Genomic DNA, 15,957 nt, shown 5'->3' with positions numbered 1-15,957 from the left:
AACTTTTTTTACGTTACCATTTCACTACACTTATTCTACTTTATCATTATATTTATAAGATATTTCAAAAATAAGTTACTGTGCATTTAGTTAAAATTAATGCTGTAGGAATGAAATATACAAACGTACTTGTCAAGTATTGCTGTTTTTCTTATCTAACAACACTTTTAAATACGTTACCTTTACATCTGATTTTATTTTGAAAACATATGTAGGAAAATACTGATTTACTGATATCAATTTATTGAGGAATGACAAAATATTGAGACGAAATTTATAAGTTGCCAGCCGATGCAAACTTTTCTAATAGTCATATAATTATGTACAAGGGGTGATCCAAAATTGCATGGCCTTTTTCATAGAATTTTATTTAGAAATATACAACACTGAAAATTGTAAAGTATATACATGTACTTTCACTTTTTATCTATTGTCTGCAAATGAAATTTTCTTGTAAGAGTAACAAGTAAAAAATGAGATGGGGCAACCAAAAACAGGTGTAGTTACACTGGAATTCAAACGCACAAATATATAATTTAAGTATCTGCTGGGGCACATTTGTGTACGTTCACTGACTGGTTATATGTCAATATGTAATACATACAGGAGTTCTACATTATGCACTTTTCTTCACAGAAATTGTATAACGATACATAATTTTGTACAAAGCCTATTAAAACTTTAAAAGATAAGATGTCAAAAAATCTTCGAAAACACATAACATGACAGAAATTAAAATGGCACTAAGACACTTTGTGTTTCCAAACCTTACCTATTTCTGATTTCAATAGCGCTGTCAATATTAGGTACACACACTTGGAAGTTTGTAAATAAATGAAATAAATTTTAGAAGAGAGATTTGTGTATATTTTTTGTTTGTTTTGGAGTTTTGACGAAAGTCTACGTAATTCTTTGTCAAAATATTTGTCAAACACACATCACTATCATTAGTGAAGTCATGATAACAGAAATGAATGTAGTCATTCATGCATTTAATAAAACATATCATATAATTATGCCATGGTCCAGATTGGAAGAACAGGAAAATATGTATGTTAATTATTTATTCTAATCGTCCAGAACACAATGTTATGACTACTGACAATTTCAAAGGATTCCAAGAAATCTTACCAAAACCTTAAGCATAATGATACGAAGTGTGCTTCAAGATCAATGTTATAGGTGAGAACAGTAACCCAAATAACCCTAATACATTGGCAAAAGCACTTTTTAAAGCTTACTGCTGAATATCCTTTTAATTTAAACTGTCCTCAAAATCCATCAAGCTTTCAAGAAGTAACAGAAATCATTTTGTCAGAAATACATATTTGTTTGATAAAATATAATACAGATAATAAATACATTATTTTGAAACATCTAATAAAGTGTATAAGAGTAACCGAGGCCTGGATCCAGGGCCAGGCCTAGGGGGCTCGTGACGCACGCTACCCCCAAGTTTCTAACAAGTAACCTGTAATACTCATCAAAGTTGCACCCGAGTATTTTGGCAAAGAAATAATATTTCTCACAATTTAGACCCAAAATATGATTCAGAGACCATCATTTAATACAAATATTTCAACATTTTCCAGGGGGAGAGCCTCTTTACCCCTTAAAGTGATGGGAACACCCCCAACATTTAAAATATTTCCATGGGGAGCCCCCTGAACTGGCCAAAACTGAGGAGGCTACTCCCTCCTGGGTATATCAAATTTTAGACCAGAAAATGCACAAGAGGCCATAACTTCATACCTGTGTATAAAAAATATCCTCTGACCCCCCTCTCTCTCTACAAGGGATGAGGGCCCAAATCGCATGACTAAATCATCCCGGCGCTATGCACTTCGCCGATGACGACTTTGTACCTAACTGGTGCTTACCCGCCCCCCCCCCCCCCACCCCCCAACCCCCACCCACACACACCGCATAGTGTATACCGCAATATTTTTGCATCCGTGACACGGCACTTTAAGACTGTTGTTTTGATAGTTGATAAAACTTGCTAAAAGAGGAAGGGAAGATCAAAGGACCAGAAAATGTATTTAATACTGACATAAAATGATAATGGTTTAAGAAATTTGGTCCACATATCAACATGCCTTTTCTCTGTTAAGCAGCCTTGATATTCAGTCTTTAAGTTTGTGAATATTATGTTTACATTGTGTTTAATATTGTCATTTATATATAAAGAAATTGAAAACAGTGGAACAATATTATATTTACATGTAAAATTTGGATGATTTTCAATGAATTTCTTGAATTTAAAGGGTTATTGCCAATATCTTGTCGATTTGCATTGTGGTACACATTTCGTAATGTAGGAATTCATAATATGTCACATTAATTAAAAAGCCAAAATGCAACCTGCTTGGTTCTTTGTATGAACGGAAATTTCTCTTTCCGTCTCTTTTTCTTCATTTGAGCACCCTTTTCATTTTTGATGACAGTGGATTATGAAAATATACCCACTAAATGAGGAACTTTTCACAGTAAAATTTAATAACTATACCATCTCGCCAATGCAAATGGGCATAAAATATAAACGAAATCAATGGATGTCCAATAAGTAAAACATCTGACGGAGAATCTTGGCAGCCATTTTGAATTTGGAAAACTGTCAGTCAAGCTACATCTAGTGTTTAAGTGAAATAAGGGCTCTATATTTCATGTTTATGAACTTTATTCAATAAGATTTTCAACGACAGATGAAATGTGGGCAAAATGTTTTAAATATTTTGAAAATCGAAATTTTTGGCAAAATTATGTCAGCCGTCTTGAATTGTGTCGACCATTTTGAATATAGGGTTTCAAAATCTTAAATTTTCGAAAATTAGATATAAATATTTCATTGTCAAAACCCATTCTGCTTACTGCCAACATAAAATGTTACTTAATAATCATTTTAATCAAATCTAAGAAAATTGGCGGCCATCTTGGCGGCCATTTTGAATTTCAGACCCCATGTTGATTTTGACGCTGGGGTCTCGATCAAAAATTTAGCGTATGGTTTCAAACAATTAACATGCAAAGTGATTTGCTTGTAGAATTATCCGAACGATTTTTTGTATTATCACTCTAACTATTTCCATTTGAACGTAGTTGACATATTCTATATTCTACTTTTAAAACAACATATCCATTATCATCTTATTGTACTTTACAATGTATGCAAGTGCTTGACATTTCAAAGATAGAGTCAGAGCACGCGCTTTGTGTTACGTCAATATAAAGAAAAAAAAGACGCATTCAACTCTTTCACGACAAGGTGAATGAATTATTTATTGCGGATGGGGCGGGGTTAACCAGTCAGGATTATTCCAAAAATAGCTTCAACTTCACCGTTTTTGTGACGTAAATGTGCAACTCTATCGATTTCAAAAAGGTTTAAGGGGCAATTTGATCTGCAAACTAACAAAGTAGTAAAATTACACATATCCCCTGCAAATGCTTGACAGAATAATACATGTGATAAAAAGTTTAAACTAGTCAAAATGATTGGACGCTCAGAGTGTTTAATATATGCGACAGGCAATCTAACCGAGTCGAGATATTTTCCATATGAAAAGATTATCTCAATATTTCCTAGGATCGCGTCAAATTAGTATGACTTAAGTTCAAGCCAGGTACCATAACTCATAATTATCAAACACGAAACTCCCAGCAATATTCTAATACATATCCACTTGAAGTATACCAATAAAATCTGTAAGAAGACCCTTTGAAAGTATGTATGGGACGAACATTCGAACACTGTATGCTACATGTGCCTTTGACACTGAGGAACACATAATGACACAGTTTCAAGCTTCTGGGTGAAATACTTTTCCAGATATTGAGCGGAAACCATTTTTAATGATCAGATCCCTGTGACCTTGACCTTTCATTCAGTGACCCCAAAATCAATAGGGTTATGTACACATCAAGATCAACATACCTATGAAGTTTCAAGGTCCTAGGTGAATTACTTGTCCTGATATTGAGTGAACAAAACGGTTAACATGAGACTCATTATTCCATCCACCCATCCATCCATCAGCCCTACAAGCCGGATTTTTCTTCGGAAACGTAGCCAAAAAATGCTGGCCTTATGGTTCTTTTCTTGTTTGTATTATTTTTTTGTTTGAATTAACGCACGAAGTTTTCATGAGTTAGCGCGGGCTTTAGTACATTCGAGGTTTACTACACACAACGATAACACGCAGATTCGTCAGATCTTGTATTTACAGAAATATGAGATGAAGAGATAGTCTTAATGTCATTTATTCTATAAAATAATACATAATTTAAATATTTCTTTAAGAAATGCAATGATTCATAATTGAATGAAACTCCATGGACATTACCAAATTTAGCTTCTTTTTTTTTTAGTTCGGCACATTTAATTTAATTAGTAGAAATATTTATATGATGTAAGTAAATACTCGGAAAGCAGGGGGCAGAGAGAGCCTTTTCGCTGGTCAGAGCTTCGGATTCTCCCTGCCTCCCCCCTCATATTAAAAATAATAATGTTACAATTAGTTAAAGACTTAGGGTTGGCGCAGCCGGCTCGCAGCATACGATTAACCTATATTTCTTGGTAGCTTTTAGAAGAAAAACAAATCTTCATTCAAAACGATTGTTTTAACAGACTAAGAATTAAAAGTAAATCCGTAAAGAGTTAGACAATCTGACACGTACATGTTATCTTACATACGAACTGTAATGTTACGATAAGAGCCCACATTGTTGCAAATGTTCATACATACTGCAGTATATTTACGATTTATATTTGGGAAATAGATTTTAGTTTTGCCTGCTTTGTTGGCAAATAAAACACGGTTTTGAGTTCAGATGCGTAGTAATCTAATTACGAAGGCCGAAGGCCTGAGCTGAGTGATTAATTACGACGCATCTGAATGGACGTTCAATAATTCGCGAATTCACGATTTCCAAATTTCACGCAAAACTTGTGAAATATTGTATTCGTGAATTCTTGAAATCGTGAAGTTCAATAATACACGATTTCACAAATTCATGATTTCCAAATTTCACGCAATAATCGTGAATTCTTGAAATCGGGTATTCATGGATTCTTGAAGTTCAATAATTCACGATTTCCAAATTTGATGAAAAAATTGTGAAAAATTATATTCGTGAATTCTTGAAATCGTGAAATCTTGAAGTTCAATAATTCACGATTTCACAAATTCACAATTTCCAAATTTCCATCAAAAATCGTGAATTCCTGAAATCGTGAATTCTTGAAATCGTGAATTCATGAATTCATGAAGTTCAACAATTCACAAATTACAATTTCTAATTTTAACTCAAAATGGTGAATTCTTGAAATCGTGAATTCATGAATTCATGAACTTCAACAATTCACAAATTTCTAAATTTAACTCAAAACTCATGAATTCTTGAAATTCAAGAATTCACATTTTCCAAGTTTCACGCAAAAGTCGTGAATTCTTGATTTCATGAATTCGTGAATTCTTGAATTCCTAAGTTCAATAATTCGCGATTTCCAAATTCATTATTTCAATAATTCAATATTTCAATAAATCACAATTTCTAGAATTCTTGATTTCAATTATTCAGGATTTTAATGATTCACAATTTCACAAATTTAACATTTTAATTATTCATTGATTTAAGATTTCGATTATTCAATAATTCACAGCTTCATAAATTCACGATTTCCATATTTCATGTCAAAAATTCAATATTTCAATTATTCAATATTTCAGTAATTCACAATTTCAGAAGTTCTCGATTTCAATTATTCAAGATTTTAATAATTCAGAATTTCAAAAAATATAGATTTCAATTATTCAATATTTCACAACTTCATGTATTCACGATTTTCATATTTCATGATTTCGAAAATTCAATATTTCAGTTATTATTCAATAATTCAATATTTCAGTAATTCACAATTTCAAAAACTTCTCGATTTCAATTATTCAAGATTTCAATATTTCAGAATTTCATTAATTCAAGATTTCAATTATTCAATATTTCACAGCTTCATGAATTCACGATTTCTGTATTTCATGTAAAAAATTCAAGAATTAAATTATTCACGATTTCATGATTTCACAAATACCACTTCAAGAATTCTCAATTTCATTTTAGTACTTCATGATTTCTACTTCACGAATTCATACTCAGAAATCGTGAATTCTCGAAATTGAAATGTCACCACCAGTTTTTCGTATTATTACTATACTGGAAACTATATTTCGTGATCTAATTGTATTGAAGTATGATTTCAGCTGAGGTCAATAGACTATATAATAAAAATTAGAAATTTAAACGCTTTTCTGCAATACTTGAGTAAACTGGTGAATTAAACTAAATTGGTGAACATTTTAATTTGTATTTGACGGCACATTTATGTACATACTCAACTAAAATATAAGTATTGCCAGTTTCGTCCAATTGAGGTACTTTTCACAGTAAAATTTAAACAGGACATCATTGGTATAACTGTTTCTGTTGTTCTACTGCATATTTGTTATGTTTCATTACTATACACCAGTAAAAATCAACAAGGTTATCAGCCAGGTACGTTTGTCAAAACGAGAAACATTTTTGATATCCTCGGAAAAGTTGATGAACTGAAAATTTAAAGATTTAGATGGACGTAACTCCCTGAATTAGTGATAAAATAATGACCTTAAGTTCGAGTGACACACATGTCATACTTTTCTTTTCTATCAATTTACTTTTTAGTTAAGTACTTATTATTCTTATTTAATGGAAACTTTTTGACATTTAACGGAAGTTCTTTTGTGCCATCGTTGAATTATTGTTGTGCAACTTTTGTTCACTAAAGGGATTTTTAGAAAAGACATTGTTTTAAAGTATATTTTAGAAATGAGCCCGTGTGTTTAATTAAAAAGTATTGACAATGACATAAAACGGTCTTATTCGAATTTATGCGCAGATACGTATCCTGCAGGACATAAGTATGAACCGTTCATTTTAGACTGCATTGGATAATAGCTGGGGATAATAGATGTTGATGATAGCGTATTTAGTAGATGCTTTTAAGGTATCATCATTAATTAACAATACAAGGGTGTCCAGAAATGAGTAAAATGAATACTGCTTTCAGTATTAATATTAATTTGTTTTCAAAACTACGAGAACAAGGTTTGAGTATGAATTACCTTTGCATCACCGATGCAAAAGGATCTGTGTTCGCTTTAGGGAAAAGGGTTACTTTAAGACTTCAAAAATAAAGCGAATTATCACATGGTGTTTAAAAGTACAGATAGAACTATTTTGAACAAATCTTCTAATTATAATTAAGTTTTACAGTATGTCGCACGGTAGTTTATTAGTGCAGATGGTGTTATGATACTGATGTCTAGAACTATGCATATATACCAACGGAATTCAAAGTAAAGGTGCCCCATGTTACAGATATTTCAAGTAAGTCGTTAAAACGTGATTATTTTTATGTCCGGATAATTATGTTAGTCAACAGTTGCATTTATGAAAACTTAACTACCATGCGGCTGATTTGACCGTTATTTGTCCTATTTAAAAATCTTTACATATATAGTAACCAAATAATCCACAACTTTCGATTTAAATGCTTCTTTAAAATTTCCAGGATTTGCGGATTATAATTTAAAAAGACAAGCTAGTTCTCATGCATTTTCAACCAACGGAAGTGGACTGAATTCGGCATGGCAACGAAAAACGGCAGAATCTGCGACACAGAAAGAACGAGGATCCCAGAATTCCTTTCTACATCGTGCAGTGCAACGTACAAATTTCAAAATAATGACATCATAGCTCATGCTGCGTGTTTCTTGCATACCAGACGGGAATTTCCGATATTGTACCGGTGCTAGAACAATCCATCTTACACCCCGGGGTGTAAGACCGGAGTGTGAGATGATTGTAGTGCTGTATATATATATGTAGAAGATTTATATGGTAATTCATATTTTATTTTTTAAAGAAAAAAAAACGGAATAAAACTCAAATACATTGACAGTTCCTCTTTGTTCCTGACAGTATTTTTTTCGATTCAAAAAAACGTTATTTTATCAAAAATTCATAACGTTACTCTGTAACTGATAAAATAAAACCGGAACTAAATACATGTATTGTTATTTGTCTTTGAAACGTCATAACGTCTTTCCTGTATACTGACGTTGGTTTACCGCGCTTTTTTTAAATACGCTGCTATAACAAATAGTTCTAAAACGAAAGCCGTTCAATTGATCTTATTATTATTTCTTGATTATTGTATATTATATCACTGGTTGTAGCTGCAGATGGGAATATCCGGCTCTCGGGTAACTATTCACGCGGTAACTCGACAGAGCCTCGTTACCGCCTAATCATGATCAGTTACCCTCGAGGCCGCAAATTCTGATCTGCACCTATTTCCAGTGAAAGAATCTTATATTCTGCATTCTGTAATACCGGTTCATCAGTTTGCCCGGGTTAATTATCAAATTGTTTACAGTGTTTAAATAAAATAGACATTATTCATTGTCTCAGACTTCACATATACAGATAGTATTGCATTGTTAAATTCACTGGCACCAAACCAGAAAGAAAATGCCTCTTTACATATTATACCCTACCGATAGTTATTCTATGATCAATGTCATGAACGGGAAAGTGCACTAACCCATTTCAGTCGTACATTTCTTACCTAAAACACGCAGTTCGGTGAATAGGTACCCAGCATATTGAATAAGCGGTAATTTATCTTCCATCGTGTACCAGTCACATTGTCTCAATAAATCATATTGCATGGATACTCCACATATTTAATGTTTTTGTTAACGTTACAGAAAAACTTGCGTGAACTTCCCTAATGAACATCCGGTCTAGAGGTCAAAGCAGTGTGCACATATTAGGCGAAATGTAAACAAGTAAAAACAGAATGCAAAATATTCACAGTTTTACGATAAAACTCGAAATGATGAATGAAATTCATCTTAGATATGATTTTGAATTCGAAGTCATACATTGGAATACATCTGTACTGTTTTATTCATATTGCACAAAATTTTATGCTGCATATACACATTTTAGTGTACACGTGTAGTTAAACGACGACTGACATACATTTTCACATCAACCAATCAGAATGGTTTCGTAATCTAGACCGGAACTTCACTAAGGGAAGTTCAACCAAGTTTTTGTGTAACGTTGAAAAACTGTAAACTACGAGTTGCTTCTCTCAGATAAGAAATATTGAAGAAATGTGACCGGTACACAATGGAAGATAAAGGACCTCGGACATTTTCCTATTCAGATTGCCTATCCGATTAAGGAAAAAGTTACATAGGGATAGACTTCTGAAATTGCATAGTTACGATAGTTGAAGACCATTTCTTGATAAATGCGACTTCATTTTACAAGTTTATGAACAAAAAAGAAGACTTTGTAGACATTTCTCATTCTCTTTTCTATTAAAATATGAACATAAATCATTTTTACGTTTTAAACATCTTTCCCACCGGTGACGCAACAAAATAGTTCACATGCCTTTGTAAATAATTATTATATACATATGCTGCAAACTTGGCACTTGGTCACAGGTGGGAAAGTGTTTAAAATTGAAAAAAACTACGTACAGGGTGTCAGCAAATAAATTTTTACATAAATATTTGACACTTATTGCATGTGTTTCCTAAACCTTACATATCTACAGCTTTATTCATTTTTGTAAATATTTAAAGCACAGAAAACACTAAACTAAATAAATAGGGGACATGGAAAGTGAAGTTAGAAAGCAGACAGATCCTTATAAGTATATCTTATGAATATTTCAATCAGATCTGTTACCTCTTGACAGTCTAAGTCCGTCGATTGAGTGTCATCAGGATTGAGACAACTGCATCTGTCGTAAGTCAAGAACCAAGCAAGTGGCTTCGACATATTACATATGTGTCTTCAACGTAAACATGACAAAGAAATACAGACGAACTTCTATGAGAATAGTGCCACTTAGGTGCAATATTTTTACCTTTTGTAGGACACAATTGCAGCGAACCTAGAATGCATTTTAAGAGCAACATTTGCTTTTATTCGATCCAGCATCCTATACCCTAACAGAACTACACCAGACACCATCTCATTAACTAACCTAGTTGCTTCCAGAACTTACACTTACACCCATAGAACTAATACTGAGTCGCCCAGAACTAACACTGACACCCCCAGAATTAATATCAATTCGCTCACACGTCAGAAACTTATTTCGAAGCCAACCGAAATACTAGTAAGGACCTCAAAGAACTAACACAGACACACCAAGAATATCTATATAAATGTTGAAACTAGCTAGTGAAGTTCTGTTCCACTGATATAAAATGCTAAAAGTAAGGCATCCCTGAACCCGCAGTGGAATAGGCAGTCTCCTGCACCCCTCCGTTTCAACTGAAAAAGGCCAACTACGCAAATGTATGGCCAGCTACACCACTGCATGTATTCAATAATAATCCTGCACATAATGCTCGGTCAGTATTGTACATGTGTATAAATACAGTATAGCAATAGATGTATAGAAAACAAACAATAGGATATGATTAATGCATCAGTGTTATCATGGACACTCGGGTGGACATAACTGAAGTACAGTTAGGGACCAAATGTTTTGTTCAACTTTTATTTTTTCCGTTTCGTTTATTTTCAAAAATGTCAATAAAACTGATAAGCTTCATGGTATCAGTTTATTTATTGTGTTAAAATATTTCATAGTAGACATACCTTAAATACCAATGCTTATTTTAACTAAAAATACACATTTTAAATTTTTCAAAAATATGACCCTTAGTTACAAACTACTCGAATTTCAAGAAAACGAATATAAAATAAAACTATTTTTTGTGACAGTTTGATAGGAATATAACTTATTTATCAGTATTTGAAGCTGTTATATAAAACTATCAGCTACTGAAGTCAAGAAATAGCATTGAACTTAGGGCAAAATCCCTAGCATAATGTCCGATGTCCTTACCATTTGTTCAATATCCATAGTACACATTTACCGAACTGCGCGTTTTAGGTATGAAATGCGCGATTGATTTTCCCGTTCATGACCATGGTTCTTATAGAATACGTAGGGGAAGGCATGTACAGAGGCAGTTCCTTTCTGGTCTGGTGCCAGTGGTTAAATTCCGAGCGACACCGCACTTTATCATCAAACTTTTACAATTTCTGCAAACAGGTTAAATAAGAAAAAACTGCGTCAGTGGTGCAAAGAAATATCATCTTCAGATGAAGATATCCAAATTATCTTAGTTAAATGAAGGCGTGATTAGATACATTTATATCTGGCTATGCTAAAAAGAGTCGCACTAGAAAACAGACAAATTGATACAGTTGAAATGCACGCTGCCGTCCACGGCCTCTAAACCCGAGTAGAACTGAACATTTATACATGTTACAAGTACAAAATACCAGTTAGAGACATCTGGTGGTAATCATACGATGGTGTACATGGAACCTTTAATAATACACAGATAAAACATCCACAGATGTTCATGGGACCTTCAATGATACACAGATACACATTCTGCAGATGTACATGGAACCTTCAATGATACACAGATACACATTCGACAGCTGTACTTGGAACCTTCAATGATACACTGATACACATACCACAGATGTACAAGGAACCTTCAATGATACACAGATACATATTCCACAGATGTACATGGAACCTTCAATGATACAAAGATACACATTCCACAGATGTGCATGGAACCTTCAACGGCATACAGATACACATTCCATGAAATGCGACATATGGTCCACATTTAAAAAATTGGTTAGTCCTACACCAGAAAACAATAGGCAAAACTAGTCTGCGGTTATGGAGTCCCTTCAAGTACAATTTTTATCTGGGTGTGAAGAAAATAACCCTGAAGGTATCTATATTGAAAGGAGAAGGAAAGTACGGATATTTAACACTTTTCTGTGTATTTCGGCTTCACTGTTATCCAGAAATGTCTGCATAATTGATAATTTTACTAGTATGCGCGTTAGCTCGTTTTTTCCATGGCAACGCATTTTCTCACATTTTCAAACAACTATGAAAGATAATGGGGTTTTTTTTACGGTTTCAGTGCCATTCTGTGAATATTAGGGTAATATTGTTAGCAGAACACTTTACATGGTACCCTATTTATCTGAACGTTTTACGTAACTATGGCAAAAGATATGCTTAAAATATCTTATATCTTGCTTTTTAATCGTAATTTCTCAGAACAATATTGAATAAAATCATCTTTCTCGTTTAATGTAACTTCAAATAAGAAATATTTTATTTCTAATGAAAGTAATATGTTCGTTTTATCTGCATTTATTTAAACAAATTTCAAAGCTTAAAATACTTACAGCAGTACTCCTCGTCTGACATTTTTATAGAAAAATCATTGCGCTTGCAACTATTATTCTCATGGATATATATAAAGTGTTGAAATACAGATGAAAACTGAAGCTATGTTCCTTTAATAGACCAATGTCAACGCCTTTCAATTTATCATTTAGATATATAGGTCACGGGATTCGTTTCCATGGTAACATTAATTTAATTCAAGAAATCACTATTTTTGCTTAGTTTTAGTATATAAGTACCAAATTATCAATGGAACGGATAAATAGGTATTACAAATCAAACTGCCCAATTTTTGTTTGAAAATGGCCGTAATAAGTAGCCTTTTATCCAACTACAGAATATTGATCATTATTCAGAGCGAAAGACTCATAAAAATATTTTGGCAAATAATGTCTGTTTAAAAATAGTTCAATAAAACAATGCCCAGAATTACGTACTTTCAATGTCAAAGCTATTACTTTTGCGCGGTAACTGACACGTAACGTCATGACGTCGATAACGTCATTTTAAGGCAACAATCGTTTGTAGCGTTTCTGTGGTAATTATTCATTATTTCAGCATAATTAAACCATTTAGCATCAGATCAGAGACAGGTTTTTTTTTTCAGAAGAATAAATATACAAACACATTTAGTTTGTCGTAAACTTTGTCGTAAATCGTCACGTTAGCTTCCGATTGGGCATGCGCACATACAAACGTTAAGGTATGCTACATCCTTTAGCGGGTAAAATTATTCAAGCTAATGTTCAGAAATTTGTGTAATTCATAACTTAAATACCACATCTGTCCATCAGTTTAAACAATTACTTTATAAAATAAAAGGTAGTATCTGTAAATGTCAAATATTTGCTAAACTGAAACTATAGAAAATAGGATATAATATTTTTTTTAAATTTTGACTTCTGCTTACATTCATTCTGACTACATTTTCTTTTACTTCTGGAGAATTTAGTTTGGCAGGTTTGGATATGCATTTTCTGAAATAGCTTGGTTGCTTTCATTGTTTAGATTTGATTAAGCTGGAATGAATCAGTAACCGTTTGTCCTGAAAGATTTAGAATGTCATTGACTTACTGTATGAATTATAAAAGTTCCTACAGTTAAAACTTTGATGAACTCCTCAATGTAATATCTCAAGTTTAGACTTACGTGCTTATAGAAACATAGAAACATGTCCGACTAAACAATGTTTTATTTGTCTTTATCTGCAAGTACGTATTTAAAAGCCAAATCATGCTCAGAGGAAGATTCATAGATCATTATTTTCAGTAACTTCAAATTAAGGCCATACAGAAAGACACTGAATTGTTTAATTGCTTATAGCTAGTTTTTGTGGAAAATAGAGAGATAGAGAGAATTTGTACGAATTAATCACCACCTTAATATACCAGACTAATTACTGCCTAGCAGTACAAACGAGCGCTAACATGTTACAGCAAGTTCTCTCACCCAATAAGATTAGTTTCGATGCTGCTTTATATACACAAGAATTGTACTAAACATTCGTACTGGTTCAATATTTGCATATTTACTCAAATCTCTGTTTTCATGTTTCACAAATCAGCAGAGACATTTTAGTATTTTAACTGATTGGGAATAGAGAAGCTATATTTTCTCTCTCTGAAAGTTAACTAGATCTCGAAGATGCACTGAATATATAGAGAAAGTTTGTATTAAGGAATATTATTAAAATCAGAGCAGTTGACTTTCCATTACGTGAGATCCGCTAGGATACAAGTTCGTATTATAAATTATTATATGATAGAGAGAATTCATACGAACTTATAATTTATAATCACAATATATAATTGAGGTTGAGCTAAACTGACCTATTTGAACATTCAATAAAATATTTAAATGATTGAAACCTCTCGAAACTAGAAAATTATCCTTATGAAAAGTGGCTTGCTATATGTTTTGCCAAACACACTATTCGAGGGTTCAACGCGATAAGGGCGTATCTACATATATTAATTATATGTAGATACGCCCTTATTGCGTTGAACCCTCGTATTGTCATTGTCAAGATTTATGAATTATTGAAAATTTGTTGAATGTATTAATGGTGCTGGGTACAAATAACAAACCATTTATCGTCATTTTCAAGATCCCAGGACTCATTTACAATCCTGTAAACGTTTTGAAGATAATTCGAAGGAGTACAGATATTGCGGTCATGTTAAATATTACCGTTACATATCATTCCACTTGATTCCAACGTAAAGTACATCAAATGAAATTGTATATTTGAAGTCAAATCGCAAACGATATATCCTGAAATGTATGGAAAAGAAGCCAGTGTATCATTTGCAGTAAAATCTGTTAGTAACTGATACAGATTTAGATGTAGAGAATACATCCCCATGCAGAAGAAAATGTGATAAATAGACTGCTCAGGTTTACAGCCAGAAATATTGCGTCTATACCTGTTTCCTAGTAAGCACAAATACGTGTTTGTTATCCGGTGAAGTATGCATGTCATGTAGGATATCCCGGCCGAAATTATGTATTCTAGGTTGCTTGATTTTAACAGCTGAAGAACTCGGATATATAACTGCCTGTAAACATAAAACATTTAAAACTTGCTATCAATGATGTTAACAGAAATTAAATAAATTCAGCACTTTTGATATACTAAGTCGCTGTATATCTTTATCACAGAATAGAGAGGGGCTGGTTTGATGCTACATATTATATGAACAAATAGAAAATGCAGCATAATCATTCTACCACTAATTGATTGTGCAGGTCTGAATGAAACTTCATTTGCCATATAGTCTAATTCTGAAAACATTCTGCATAAGGAAAAAAATATACGCCATGTTCCACTCTTTCAGAAGTGATTACTGATTTATGAAAAGATACAAATATGAAATGAAAGAAAACTGTCTTAATTTGTACTTATAAAAACCACTTTTCTAATTCCACAGTTCTGAATGTCTTTGTAAAATCTATTTTTTTTGTCTAATATTGACATGTTTAAGTGTATATTGGAAATGCACATTATGAATTACTTCAATTGTCCACGGTCTTAGTACACTGAGGTCACAAGGACAATCAGTATTGGTGCATTTATTATTTTAGACCTTTAATTTTACTTTGTTTTAATTTTACAGAACAAATATTTTACATCATAATTATGTTACTTATAATCTAGGAAACTTTTGTCAAAAATAAGACTAAAAAGGTGAGGCCGGAAAGTAGGGGAAGAAATTACCAATTTGAAAATTTGAAAATGTCAAGGGATACCAAATGACCAAAATACGGTCGAGTTGACAGGGGGCGAGTAGACTAGGAGACGAGTTGACTGTAAATCGTTAACGGGAAATCACTCCGTAGCTGCACTCTGTCGCAGCTTCTCTACTAAATGAGATTCAGGTTTATGACGTAAGTTATTTCCACAGGAGTCTTGCAACGGATTATACTGTCTAACAATACAGCTCAGAGCACTTGCACACTCCTTAAGAAAATATTATCTATTCCATTCAAAACCCTTGGAATTTTTCATCCACCAATCAAAATGTACAGATTTAATCAGTTGTTTTATGACCTTAACACCAGGAAGTAAAGATTAAATCAATACCGACCTG

General features: G+C 32.9%; 1 protein-coding gene across 1 annotated transcript in view; it reads right to left on the bottom strand.

Moving 5' to 3' along the window:
- LOC123545601 (plexin A3-like) overlaps nucleotides 1-15,957 on the bottom strand; it is a 264,006-nt gene that overhangs the window by 211,777 nt on the left and 36,272 nt on the right. Inside the window, exon 5 of the mRNA XM_053543563.1 lies at nucleotides 14,794-14,925. Coding sequence (XP_053399538.1) covers nucleotides 14,794-14,925 — 132 coding nt within the window. The remainder of the gene's footprint in view (nucleotides 1-14,793; nucleotides 14,926-15,957) is intronic.

This window comes from Mercenaria mercenaria, chromosome 5 (assembly GCF_021730395.1).
Source record: "Mercenaria mercenaria strain notata chromosome 5, MADL_Memer_1, whole genome shotgun sequence".
Lineage (NCBI taxonomy): Eukaryota > Metazoa > Mollusca > Bivalvia > Venerida > Veneridae > Mercenaria > Mercenaria mercenaria.
This window is presented reverse-complemented; position numbering and strand designations above follow the sequence as displayed.